The sequence below is a fragment of the Cuculus canorus genome, chromosome 6 (genome assembly GCF_017976375.1).
Source record: "Cuculus canorus isolate bCucCan1 chromosome 6, bCucCan1.pri, whole genome shotgun sequence".
Taxonomy (NCBI): domain Eukaryota; kingdom Metazoa; phylum Chordata; class Aves; order Cuculiformes; family Cuculidae; genus Cuculus; species Cuculus canorus.
In genome coordinates, this window is record NC_071406.1 from 24,888,615 (window position 1) to 24,903,195 (window position 14,581).

The 14,581-nt window shown below is 37.6% G+C and overlaps 1 protein-coding gene across 1 annotated transcript in view; it reads left to right on the top strand.

The window, feature by feature from the left end:
* AGPS (alkylglycerone phosphate synthase) overlaps positions 1-14,581 on the top strand; it is a gene marked incomplete at its 5' end in the record, with an annotated part of 53,098 nt that overhangs the window by 24,617 nt on the left and 13,900 nt on the right. Inside the window, 8 exon segments of the mRNA XM_054069823.1 lie at positions 323-403; positions 3,575-3,700; positions 5,765-5,873; positions 6,294-6,421; positions 8,980-9,031; positions 11,343-11,419; positions 13,667-13,779; positions 14,138-14,207. Of these exon segments, the coding sequence (XP_053925798.1) occupies positions 323-403; positions 3,575-3,700; positions 5,765-5,873; positions 6,294-6,421; positions 8,980-9,031; positions 11,343-11,419; positions 13,667-13,779; positions 14,138-14,207 (756 nt within the window).

Consider the following 14,581-nt stretch of genomic DNA (forward strand, 5'->3'; position numbering starts at 1 on the left):
GTGTCAAAATCCAAGAACTGAACTGGAATAACTGAATGCAGTCTATTTAACCCATGGAATATGTTTAAGGATATTGTTCTTGGTTTACACTTAATGTCCAGATAGCCAGACTCAGGCACCTTCAATCATGTTAATTGTGAAAATCCTGTATTGCTTAACTTCTGTAAGAGTTTTGACTTAATTCTTTCTGGCTTTTCTGCATTTTATCTGTAAACCTTCCCAGTATAAATTGACTACGAAGTATCTTGCTCTCCTACAGTGGTGACTTCCAAATTGTAACCTCCTTAACGCTTATTCTTCGTTTTAATTGGCTTTTCAACAGAATCGGATTCTCTGGATAGATGAGAAAAACTTAACAGCTTGTGTGGAAGCTGGCATTGTTGGACAAGATCTGGAAAAACAGGTATTTTTAACTTGTCAAGCATCTAGTATTTCTTTATATTTTTCTTTGCTGTTCCTCATGTCTAAATCATGGAATTCTAGCTTAATTCTTGACCGTTCTCATGCAGATGGGTGTGGTAAGCATCAGATGCCTGGCTATGAACTGTATCACATTGAATGCTGTGTTTTATGAACACTTTAAATTTTTTTTTTCTTTTTGCCTCTAGTCACAAAATGCCATTACAGTAATAAGTTGACAATTCACAGGATGTAATGCTATGCTTTGTTTTTCAGACCTTAGATACACCCTTGTGGTTGCAAGGCATGACATTTGGTACTAATTACCAGGAAGAGTTCAAATTGTCATTTTTTCATGCATGTTTTAGTTATTTTGGTCGGAGTTAGTCTTCTCAGAAAGGTTAGAGCATATAAAGGATTTGATGTTTTTGCTGCTGCTTAAGGCCATCTACAGGAGAGTAGCAGAAAGGATGGAGGATTGCCCAAAACAACAGCCCAGTCAAAGATTAGTATCATAGAATCATTAGGTTGGAAAAGATCTTAGAGATCACCTTCATTTCTAAATGAACTCTACTGGTTTATAATTTCAGTTTCAGATGAGCAGCAGTACACTTCTCAGGGTCTTCTTGGTGCTCCTGTGTAATCAAGCAAGTTCTGGGTGCACAATGGATGCACAGTTCTGATTATTTAAAAAAAATATTCTAGGACTTGTCTTGCTTGAGAGCTAAATGTTGTCTAAACTTCTCTTAGTGCCTAAATGCACTTTACAAATACATAGAAATGAAAAGTTTTTCGGACTTTTTTTTCCAGACCACTTTTTAGAAGAAAAGTTGTTATACTTGGATATCAGAGTTGTTTATGATGAGGATACCCTTTCCTGCCTCATGTTTTATTTTCCCTTTTATCATTTGATATAATATTTTAAACTGTCCAGATCGGTTTGTTTCAAGCTAGGAATTAAAATGCAAGGTGAATGTTCTCTGCATTTAAATGACATTTTTCTGGGGTAGTAGTTTGGGACTTCACTACTATTTGTCCTTTAATTGTCACTACTTTTCTGCTCACATAAAGTAAGGGTCGGTGTTGTCTTGGTGCTTTAATGTATGGAGTGACTCTGCAATTCCTTCAGTGTGCAAAGAATATAAAATCAGAAAATCTATTCAAAGTGTGTGCATATATATTAAACTTATTACATATACTGGAATTTGAGCATTAGTAGCAAATGTGATGTGATTAAGCTAGGAGTCCGAATTGTGCTTGTTTTGTGTAGTACAATCTAAGCACAACTATGGTTTAATATTACAGTTAATGCCAATAAAGGCTTCCACTGAACTACAGGTAAAAGCAGATACACATTTGGACTGTGCAAAGAGGAAACTATTTGAAAGGGTTTGTTTGGTTTTGTTTGTAACTTGCTAGTCCGAAGTAAGCTTCAGATTTGTGGCTGATCCTTCTATTGCTTTAGGAGACTTTACCAGCATTATCTAGGAATTACGTTGCAGTGAAATGGTTTGGTGCTTCTTACTATATTCCTCATTCTTTGAGTGCTGAAGTTACTTAGTAGGCTATCTCACTTACAGATATCATGAACCTTACAACAGTAAGGAAAATCAAGAACAGAGTTCTGAACAAAAAACAAATTGGAAAAACCTGATATTTGACAAAAGTTAGACTGTAAGTCTTACACTGATTTTTGAATGCTCTGTTATATGCTTCACACGTTTGTCTGACTTAGCTATTGATTCCAGTGTGATTAAGACTATTTTCTGTGGAGTGAGTGCTTTAGATATTAGTGGGCTTTATACAGAAATCTCAAGTTACTTGTTTTTGTCAGAACAGAACTTGGAATAAGAGCTGACAGATGAGGACTAAAGGTGACAAAAGGACAATGAAGATAAAACAATATTTAATTTTTCTTTGTGATAAGCATTATCAGTTGGATCATGATTCTGTAGGAAAAGCTAGTACAAGCTCATATTTTCTGGATGAGGCTGTATCTTGCATCTGCAAAGTACAGGGCATAATCTCTCCCTGTCTTAAAAGTGTGTTTTAGCACATGCTGTTCATACAACTGGATTCAAGGAGTTGGACTGAGTGCTTCATACATGCACAATAAGTTATGAGTTTTCAAAAGCATGGTCTTCTGCTGTGCTTGTGTTCATGAAACTTGTAGAAATTGATAAGTTGTTACTGAAGCAAATTTCTTGTAATCCTGGGGAATGAGGAGGGCACAGGCTCCAACCCTTCTGTTGTATATGACCACTAAGCATCTAAAGCCACCAGCTACTCTAGTTTGAGAGAGGACCATGAACTAGATGGATCACCATAGGTGTTACATAGAAGTGACTTTCAATCGTTTAAGTTAGAACTACTTTGTACAACAGAACATAGTTAATGATACACTTTGTGGTATGCTTAACAATCCAGTTGGACATAGGTATTTATCAGTTGGTCAGTGCAGATTAATCATCTCAAATGCAATAACACAGTTATCACCTAATGTGAGACTGTTGGGCCTTTAATTCTTCCTGTCTGACGTCTTTGGTGTTGTGATTCTGAGGGCATCCAGTCAACCTCAGGTGCTGTGCAGATGGTGAAGCCAAGCTAACACAGAAAAATGAGAAACAAGTGACTACTTAATGTACAAGAATGCGTGATCTGCATCACAAATGATTGGCAGAGTTGCACATGGGAAGCCCAGCCAGATGGCTGTATATTAAAACACATCACTCCTTGAGAGAATTAAGTACAGGCAATTTGCTCAGATTTTCTGCAGACCTGCTGCATATCACATTCCAATAGAAAGAACAAGAGATTAAGTGCCTTATTTATTGGCAGCATTTGTGCAAAGTTGGCAGTTACTTAGTTATAATGTTTTTCCATGTGTTTTTGAATTCGTGTCTTCTCATGAACACTAGAGGTCTTAGTTTTAAAATTTGGGCAGGAGTATTATAGGTTGATATGTAGCCCAGCATAGTCATGGTAGAAGCAGAATCAATTTCATTTCATTTGTATACCAAAGGCAAAACTTGTGCTTGAATAAAACAGGGTATAATCAGGATGAGGTTTTTTAAGTGAAAAAAACCCAAAACCAATGAACCCTCGAATATTGAGATTTGGAGTACTAAGCCAATAATGCAGGCTCTGTAGAATGCCTTTTTTTCTCTTTCTTTAGCTTGCTGAAAGTGGCTTCTGTACAGGCCATGAACCAGATTCCATGGAGTTCAGCTCACTAGGAGGATGGGTAGCAACGCGAGCATCAGGCATGAAAAAAAACATCTATGGAAACATCGAAGATCTGGTAAGTAGTTCTAATATTTTTTTTTCTAATTAATTAGCCTGTTTCAGGGTTTAACTTCTGTGATGACTCGCAACAAGAGGGAAAAGAGATTAGTAAATTGCAGTTCTCTTAACAAGTGGTACAGCCTTGGCATCAAATCGTGACTGAAATGTTTGTTTGCTTGTTTTTGATATTAGTACTAATACCTACCACTGATCTAAAAGTCAATTTCATTTTGGTGCTCATTGGTGAGACTAAGGAATTGTTACAGTCTTGACTCTTCCATCTTTGACTGTGTTATGCTTTCTGTTAATCCAATGTAATACTGTCAAACCTTTAGGGTGATTTTAGAAGGTCCATATTCTCTCCTACCTGTTGTGCATTTCTGAAGTTGTCTAGTTGGATCATCTCATTCTTACAGCAAGCTAGCGCTTTCCAGCACCCCAGGCTAGCAGTTTTTTCCAGTCAGTGGGCTGATCTAATTGACCATGTGGATGCACAATGGGGAAATCAAATGCCACCATGTGGGCTGTAGGAACCCTGAGGAAAGAAGCAATGGACTGGGAATGGCAGTATTCTACTCTTGAATCTGTTATAAGCATTAAAATGGTTCGTCCTTATATTAATGCAGGTAATTTATCTTTTAAAGCATACTATTTGATGTAAAAATCTTACCTTTTCTATTAAAACAAATTTGTTATATATATTGAAGTTAAATCATCAGTGTTGAGACTTTCCCTGCCTTTTTGTTTCAAACGTCCAGCTTCCTCTTGTAGTTTGTACAGTAGCCCTTCCTCATGGGTGGGTTTTATCCTTCTTTCTTGCAGCACGCTCGAGGTAATGCGTCCCTGTCACCTCAGGCTTTTTCATCAACTCGTAGCTCATAGACAAAACGTTTTCTTCTGTGCACAGACATGACACTTATACTCTCAGTGACTGAGCTTGGTTGGAACTACACAGTTTTTATTCAGTAGGACTGTCTGAACTACAACTATTAGCTCTTATGAAGGGCTGTCTGTCCCAGACAGCCTGAAGTATTACTTAGTGGTATAGTTTTGCTTGTACTGGGAGATGTGAAGCAGAAATATTTTCTAGCATGGAAGTGTAACTTCAGGCTGAAACAGCTTCTGAAACTTAAATTAGGAGGGAATAGGACTGAAAATAGTTCCAGAATAGTTCATGCATTTTGAAATGGCGCAGTGAGAGTTTCAGGAAAATGTTTACCTTTTGAGGAGCCCTTATCTAGAAATGATGTGTTATATAAGCTGCCTAAAATCTCCTCATTGTAGAATCAACAATTTGGAAAATGCATTTAATGAAATCCTTGAACAACTTGGAGCAGGATAAAAATTACCTACCTACCAGTGCTTGGAAGTTTTAAAGCCATTAGTTGAAATTGAATAATTTTGCTTCATTTAAAGGCTTCACTAAAAGATGCAAAACCTACCCTTCCTTGGTATAAAATAATTGATTAAAGGATTGTATAATAATTGTAAGGGATGTATTGTGTCTGCATTAATAAAGCTGGAAGCAATAAGATTGGAAAACAATTTGGAAAAAAACCCAACTTACTGACTTACATATATATCACTTATGACAGATTTAATATTGATAATCTGTTTCACAAAACTTACTTCTGTCTTTCTTCCTAATAGAAATATTTCTGTAGCAATTGCCTGAATTATGTTAGTTTTATTAAGCACCAGTTCTGAAGCAAAATTTAAGCAAAACCCTCACTTTGCCTCTGAAGTCCTGTGTGTGTTCTGGAATAAAATCCTGAAGTACCATCTTCACTGAGAAACAGAAGAGTTTTAACTGGTACTGTCCGCGTGTAGCTAACAGCTGATTTGATGTGGCATAGAACTGGAAGCAGTCTGTTGTGTGGGTGAACCATGCTGTGTTGGAAATAATTGTTGGTAACAGTCCTCAGGTTATCCCAAAAGTTCTTGAGGCTGCCTACAGAATGTTGAAAGTCTACCAAATTGAACTGTATCAAGCTTAATAAACATTTTGTAGGAAATAAATATATGAAAAAAATCTGTGCTTAATGGTAGTATTTATAGTTGCTGCATGTTGTTTAAACAGGTGATTCATATAAAAATGGTAACTCCTAGAGGAATAGTAGAAAAAAACTGTCAAGTACCTCGCATGTCAACGGGACCTGATATCCATCATTTCATCATGGGATCTGAAGGTATAAGCACTCTAATTTCACATAACTGCATCTTATTCAGCTTTTGTAATGGCTTGATGATTTTAAGCATCTTTAATACTGAGTGGCATTATAGGGGCACAAATTTATTGTGATGAGATAATACATTGAGACTTTAAGTAGGACTGTGAAGTTAAGCAACTGTGAACAGGGCTTAAAACAAATCAGTGGAGTTAGCCTACAGATCCAGTAACAAACATCATGATTTAGAGGATGTCTTGTCAGGAATTCACTGTATAAAGCTAGGAGTAAATTGCTTACTGCTACAATACTGAATTTTTGGGATTCCTACTTTGTTAACTTAAAACATCCTGGTAAACAGTTGTCAAGCTGGGTAAGTTTGGTAACTCACAAGAGGTACATCTTGCAATGCTTTACTTAGTTTTTCTTTTTTTCCTAAAGGAACTCTTGGAGTAGTTACTGAAGTTACAATAAAGATTCGCCCAGTCCCTGAATACCAGAAGTATGGCTCTGTGGTCTTCCCCAACTTTGAACGAGGAGTGGCCTGCTTAAGGGAAGTGGCAAAGCAGGTAAAGAAAAACTGGATGTTGACTTCACTCAAGAACACAGATTCTAGCACTAGGGGTGTGCTAATGCTCTAGTATTTCTGGCAACTCATAACCAAGGATTTGAGATAATATAAACCTTATAAGTGTGTATGGTCCATGAGGTTTTTGGAAATTACGCAGTTGAGGATTGAGTGTATTCTGCATTTGCCTGATTCTAAGCCAAATTGTGGGTGTAGCTTTTGATGGTTCTTTTTCAGTGGGAGTTATTTGCATATCTCAGCACAGAGAAGTTTAGCTTTGTCTCCTCTTTAATAGAGAGCTTTATTCTCAGATTAGTTGAGGACTATGTAAACGTGACCACTACTTAAGGGAATTAAGTTGCAGCCAACAATTAAAAGGCAGTTGAATTTATGGCTCTGAAATGACAAAGGAGCAAAAGTCATGCAATGGAAGGATGTGGCCTGTGCTTAGAGAACACTTCCTGAAGCACGTTGATATGTTCGGGTGAGCTGGATGTTGTGAGGCAATGCGCTTACACTGTAGTATTAAATAGAGCCTTCTGTGTAGTATGGTGTAAGATGGTTTCAGGTAGCAAAACTCAGATACGGGTGTACAAATTGTGACGCTGTTTCTCACGGCTGTGCTTCCAAGCAAATCTTACACTGGCTAGCCTTTTTCATCATGATCTTGGACTAACTTTTAACTTTTCTCTGCTCTGTGCGAAGCATATCAAATCATTTCCATAAATGGTGGAAAATACCCTGAGTTTGGGAACTAATTTCAGAAATGTTTTAATAATTGCCAAACAGCTTTATATTTTTTCCAGTGATTGGTCTAAATTAATGACTTAATGTTCCAAGCCAGATGTTCAAACTGGTATGTGAATGACATGCATATACTAGTCAGCAGCACTTGCTAGTTCTTTTGTCATGCTTGTACTGCTGGTGCTTGTTCTTCATGTTAAAGATACTAAGCAGGCTGTTTGGGAATACTTAATCATATGACTGATCAACATTTTAAGTCAATAAAGGAACTAGTGTCTTTTCTAGCTGTGGACTTAGAAGAGGGGAAAAAAAGCACTCTTAGCCACGTAGTGTTGCTCCATTTCTCAGCTTCTATTGCTGCTGCTGCTGTTTCACTGCTTACTTGAGCCTGAACTACTTAGTCCTCTCTTCTTTTGCTCCCCACATCAATCGTGGTAATAACTACAGTAATTTCTTATTGAAAAGCTGTTTCTTGTCTGTATTGGTCTGCTTTAATGTAAGAATAACCAGCCTGCAGGTTGTGGATGGGTTAGTCTCATTTAAAACCACTCATCTAACATTCTTCTGTCAACCTGTTTGGTGAATTATCTTAGTTCTTCATTTATTTAATTCCTATTGTGTGACCAAATATGTATTAATGATGTGATGGAGGGTGAACATCTCAAATCCAGTGAGAGGAGTACTTCCATATTGATGTGACTAAATGAAGACTAGCCTAAAATTCAGGCTTTATCATATTCCTCTGGCCATACATTTCAATATGACCAGCCTTAGCCAGCACAGATTATGTGATATAGGCACTGGTATGACTAGAAGCTTGCCTGATTGAAGACAGCTCTTACTGGTTTTCAGATTTCTGTACAGTGCAGAGTCTAGTTTGGACCTGGGTCCAAACTAGGTTTTAATTGCGGTCTGGTAGAACATCAGTGTACTGGGTCTGGCTGGTATGAAGTTAATTTTTGTCATAGCAGCTGTGTGGCGCTATGGTTTGTACTTGTGTTAATGCACCATTGTTGCCGCTCTTGCTGAGCAGTGTGTACACGTTGTCTTTTCGCACTCTCCTTCCACCAGCAAGCATGTTTAGAGTGGAGGGGAAGCTGGGAGGGAACACAGCTGCGATAGCTGACCCACACTGTCCAAAAGGGTATTCTGTACCATATAACATCATGGTCAGAAATATGATAAAACAGGAGAGGAGAGCTCTCTAGGAGTTGTTGCTTGGGGACTGACTGGATATTGGTTGGCTGGTGGTAACATTGCTTTGCATCACTTTTTGGCTTATTAAATGGTCTTCATCTCAACCCACGAATTTTCCCACTTTTGCTTTTCTGATTTTCTTGTCTACCCCACTGGGAGGGGTGAGTGAGTAGCTGCGTGGTGCTTACTGCCTACCAGGGTTAACACACAACAGTTAGACTTTTCAGTGAGTTTGTAATATATGTGTATCTTCAGCTTCATGGTGACATAACCCGTGACATTCTAATCAAGTATGGTATCCTTCATGCATATGGCAATTTGGAAAGAAACTCAGTACTTGAAGGCAAAGATTTTTGGACTATTCCTGTATTGACTTGAGGTTAAACTGCATTTTATCAACATAGTATGTCTAGATATAGCTAATAACGGTTGCTATTCAAGTGAAAACAAGCTTATAGTAAACCCTCTGCAACGATGATGATGGCTGTAGGTCTCTGGTATCAGTGTGCTTTCTTGTATGCTATTTTTAATTGAAAATTTGATTGTCAAGAATTTCAGCAAAACTGTGTGCATGATTTTTTATTCTTCTTCCCTATTTCCCCTACCTTTACCTCCAAGAGATGTGCTCCTGCATCAATTCGCCTTGTTGACAATGCACAGTTTCAGTTCGGTAAGTATATCGATCTTGGATTAATATGTTTCCAAGGTTTTTAATATTTAGTAGCTTAAGTCTGTTTTGGAGGGTAATTCTTTTGCTCAAAACCAGATAAGAGGCAATGAACCCAAAGTTCAGACTCCAGATAGTGCCATAATGGGTACATTTTGGAAACCTAGGGCTGGGAAAACAGTATCAACTACAACAGTCAGAGCCATGCTCTGTATATAAATACATAAGACTTTTTTGCTGCCTTTCAGTTCTTGGTGTATAATCTACTGGAGAGTTTGAAATTGTAGAGGCACTTCCTCTGTTTTGCTGTAAAGGAGTGGAGATGATAGTTTGGCATCACAGTACCCAAAACACTTTCTTGCCAAGAGTACTACTGAGAAGTTAGGTGTGAAAAAAATAATCAGAATGAAGGCACATTGCCTTGAAGGTAATTTGACTAATTCCCTTAAATTTCATAGAAGCATCATGAGTGGTATACAGATTCCTTAGAAGTAGCAAGTTTTTTAGAAAATATTCTGATATGGCAACGGTTGCTTGTTGTTGCCTCTCTCCCATTCATACTTCTGTAAAGTGAGCTGTTTTTAAAAGAAGCTCAGTTGTAGTAAATGCCTTAACTGTATGCAAATAGTACTAAGCTGGGGGCCTTAAGTATAGAAGGTCAGTGGGGCTACTAGAAGATCACTGAGCATGGTTTCCTTGAAATTTCTAGTAGTTCATATACCTAAATAGGACTGTCGGACATGCTGAGCAATCATTTTTGAGCACTTGTTAGGGAAAGCTGTCCCTTTAAACTGTAGGCAGTTTGGCAAAAGTTATGTTCTGGCACAAAAAACTCTTAAGGAGTACCTGAACTTCCATTACCCAGAAGCTAATAATTTACAGGACTTGAAGATCTTGAGACAGTCCTATTTTGATTGTAGCCAGAAGATGAAAGTGTGAAGCGTGACTGACCTTGAAAACCTCTATTTCAATACCATTCGTTCAAGTCAGACTTTGTGAAACTTCTTTTGGACAGAAGCCTCGGTGATGGATCTTGATTTCAAATGGCATTAGTGTGATGGTGTTGAGAAAGTTGAACTTTGAACTTTGATTTTCAAACCAAAGAAATCGGGATCTGTAAGACTCGAGAGCCCAGAAGCCCTGTGGCTTGCTTTGGTCACTCTTATACTACATTCCTAATTTCAGACATGTGCAACAGAAGACATGCATTTTTCTTTCTTTTTAATTGGAATGAAGTTTTGACCAATTATGAGCCTTAAATCCAACACTCAATAAATCATTCTTTTACTTTTAGCTTTGATCTGAGGTTGCAGCTTATACAGTTACCTGCAAAACATGGTTTCAGGTGTGTCAATATAGATTTTTCTTGTAGTTATTAAGTAGGCTTAAATCCATTAGTTTTTACAAATTGTGGTTTAATAAAGTCATATCTGTTTATTAACAGATGCTTTTTTCTGTGCTCGGAAGTGCAGTCCGTAGGTTTTGTTTCTATCTGCAGGAAGAGTCCCCCTTCACTGAAGACGAAAGGATGCTAATCAATTGCTGAAGTTGATGCTTTATTCAGGAGGAAATACTCTGAAGTAATTTAGAAGAAAGTATCATGTAAATGGTGCATAACTTTTTTGTGAATTGGGCTCACAGCACGTAGGCCAGATGCAAGACTGTTAAAGCAAAGCAGTAATGGGAGTTCAGAAGTTGCTTGTGACTGAAAACAATAGAACAAACAGTAAAAGACTTTCATCTCAATTAAACCCAGTCCTGAGGCAGAGATGTTAATTTCACAGACTCCAAGACACCATTTATATATCCTGGTAATTTTAGTTCCCTCTATGTGATTAAGGAAGCAATTACTAGCTTTATGTAGAAAATTTTGCACGAGTGACATAACCATTACGGAAAAAATTGCCTGACTCCTAACTTGCACCATTTTTGTCTATTGGTTTCAGTTATTTTGGCATACTTTTTAAAAGGTCACTGATTTTGCTTAGTTTTGTAGTATAAAAACTAACTAATTGCTCTTTTAAAATTTTCTGTGCTGTATACTTGTAAAGATATAAACTAGGGCAGCCTCAGTTAAAGTACCAAATGAAATACTTGTGCGCAGTTTTGTGTATGTATTTAAAAGGAAAATGATAAAAACCTTTTCCTAAATTGATTTTTAAATGATCGGAGAGAGGTGTCATTAACTATGATAATCAAAGTGGTCCAAGCATTCTTGCAGTTCTGACTACCAAGCTATTTTTTGTTTGCCCATCGAAGTAGGAATTTTAAGAGCACTGTTTGCCTGAACACCTTTTTCTGCTTTTTACCAAAGGTCATGCTCTTAAACCACAAGTTGCTTCCATTTTTACATCGTTTTTGGATGGACTGAAAAAATTCTACATCACAAAGGTAACTTTTTTGGGTTTAACATTCTTTGGAAGTTGCATGCTATTTGTACAGTTCTTTTTGGTCTGTTGTCTCTAATGCAGCTGAGTTTGAGCGTAACAGATTCTACATTGTAGTATTGGTTAACTTCAGATTCTCAAGGTGTTTTAATTCAAAATGAGATTATCTGTTTCAGGAGTTATTCCATGAGAGCTGTTCTCACTGTTCATATCTGTAGATGAGATTAATGGGCCTTCTGTAATGGTGAGTCGTGACAGAGCAGGACTGGAACCAATTTATCTAGCTTGCAGACCACTGATCTTCAGTCAATACCAATGGAACAAGGCTAGCACCTGATGTTTTTCTCTTTACAGATTTTGTCAAGTCATGATCTACTTTGTTGCACTGAACTAGAATTTTGGAAAATGAAGATTTGTCTTGAATTGCCCATATATATATATATATGTGTATGTATATATATATATATATATATTTGGGGTTTGTCTTTCTGGAATTCATCTCAATGAATACCCTTTTTCATCCAGAATTATCTGGTCCTTAAATTATTTCACCTAGGCTTTTGTATTAAGTAATTTGTCTTGTTACTGATTTTTTTTCCTCCAAATTGGTGAACTAGAGTTCCTGCAGATATGGATATTCAAATGTAGAAAATGGCATCATTCTGGATTTAGATAACTGTTGGATAGGAAGAGGTAAACATTCCATTCTAATCTGATAATATTGAGCATCTTCAAGGAGTGCATTTGCTTGAGAGACAGTGGCTAGTGTTGATTCTGCTTTTTCTTGAGCTACTGAAGTAGGAAATGCCATATATCTTGGGACTCGCTTTGCTAGAGAATTCCTGTTAGGTTCAGAGAGCCTCAAAATTACTTTGTCTTCAGTCCCCGATCTGTCTTATTGCAGGAATATCTAAAGTAGTAGAGATATTGACAACAAGATTGCTGTGGGTTTGAAAGAGTCCTAGTGGGCAATATCCACTGCTTCTGTAGGCGGCAACAAATATGTTGCTTCTTGGGATATTGTATCACCAAGGTAGGGTGTATACCAGTTCCAATTCTTCCAGCTCTGCAGGAGAAAGAAGGTGGAGAAATGAGAGAAACGCTGTGCAATACTGATACAGAGATTCCAGGTTGGTGGCCAGTCTGGAGCTCTTAGGTCAGGGCTCAGTCCCCTGTTGTATACGAGTAACTGTTACTTCAGAGAGAGTCCCATCTGGGACAAGAGGCAGGAGTAGAGGAAGGAGCAAGTTTAATGACCCCGAGACTGATATTGCAGGTGTTACTGGGACAAAGATACTCAAATCCATCTTACACTTCATTCATGAATTGCTCCATGGAAAAAGGACAACAAACACACCACCACCAAGCACCAAACCCCAAATGGAACAAAACAAGAAAAAAACCAAACAAGACCCACAAAGCCAAACAGCACCACCCCTTCCCACCCCCTCCCCACAACACATCAGACTAACAGTTTTTTTTAATTGAATGGAGCAGTTGTTTAACTGATACCACGTAAGTGAATAGGGACAAAATCTTTCTGGTTTGCTCCTCCATGTAGTTTGGAACTGTTCGCTGATACATGGAAGCTCTAGGTATTGCTTGTCTACTAGTTCATACTATAGCTAGTTCCTCCAGTACCTCTTAAAGAGAACTGTAGGGTGTTACCTGAGCGTTACAGCCAAAAGGTGGCAGAATAGACAAAAGGATTCACACTAGATAAAATACAAGTGGTTCTAGAACAACCAAAGACTCTATATAGCACCTTAATAGACATCTATTCCTGTCAATGGAGTTTCACTTTAGTAACAATATTTCTTTATATTAACTATGCTGGTTCTGTAGGACTAATGGGTAAGACAGATCCTTTGCCTGGGGAGGTATATTCTGTTTCACAGTGGTTGATATGGATTTTGTTGGAGTGGTACGATATCCTTTTCAGAAATACTGATTTGGATGTGTCTGACCGTGGCTTACTATACAGCCACTTTGAACTCACTGTCTGGGTGACTGAGATGCCTGAAATACTTTGTCTCTTTGCTGCTTTTTTGCAATGTCTTGTCAATGAAAAAGTTGATAATTTTGGGAGTAAATTTTTGCAAGGTGTTTTTTTTTTTCCCCCTAGTCTTCCTCTTAGATAGAACAACACTTAACTACCAGAGGACCTGCTGTGAATTTGATAGGTGAAATCTGGTTGCTTGTATTCTACCATGTAGGCTATGACATAATACAAAGTTTTCTCTCTTTACAGTTTAAAGGATTTGATCCCAATGTACTGTGTGTAGCTACCTTGCTCTTTGAGGGTGACAGAGAGAAGGTTCTTCAGCATGAAAAGCAAGTCTATGATATTGCCACCAAGTTTGGGTATGCTTCTAAAAGAACTTTTTCATATGAAGCTGGGAGTTAGCTGTCCAGGAAAAATAGGATTACCGTATTTTTATAGTGACTACTGTATGGATATACTCTCAGTTTACTATTGAAGTGGTAGTTGTAAATATCACTTCAGATTATGGAATGAAAAGAGAAATGTGAAGAGTTTAATCTAATTTGAAATAACGTCTCATTTCTAGTGAAGAAGACTATTATTTGCCACTAATGTGACGCAGCTCAGAGACAGCCAAACTTGCACATATGTTTGATAATCAGAGTATTATTTTTTAATTGTTTTTGGAAACCAGTGACTAGTTTGCTGGAAAGTTAATTAAACTCTTATTAATTGCAGTGGTTTGGCAGCAGGAGAAGATAATGGACAGAGAGGATATATGCTGACATTTGTCATTGCTTACCTTCGGGTAGGTCACCCTTTGCCTGCTGAAATTTCTGTTAACATAAAAGAAACGGAGATATCTTGTGGAAGATGCTTTCTCAAATTTAAATGCAGGTTACCTTGGATGATATCTCAGAATTCTCCCAGAGGTTCTATCCATTTCTGACTAGTGTTTACTCATAGAACTTCATCTGCAAAACACCATTAAAACATAAATTTACACACTTTATTAGAAACTATTTTCTTAATATGAGCAGAGAAAATTAGACTGAAGAATCTACTAGCAGTTGCTAAGTAAACGAGATCAGACTTATAAATCTACAGGCTGAACGCAATCGGAGGCTGGAAGAGTACTTCAAATACTCATGTACTCACTTGACTCTTACTCTTCTTTAGACA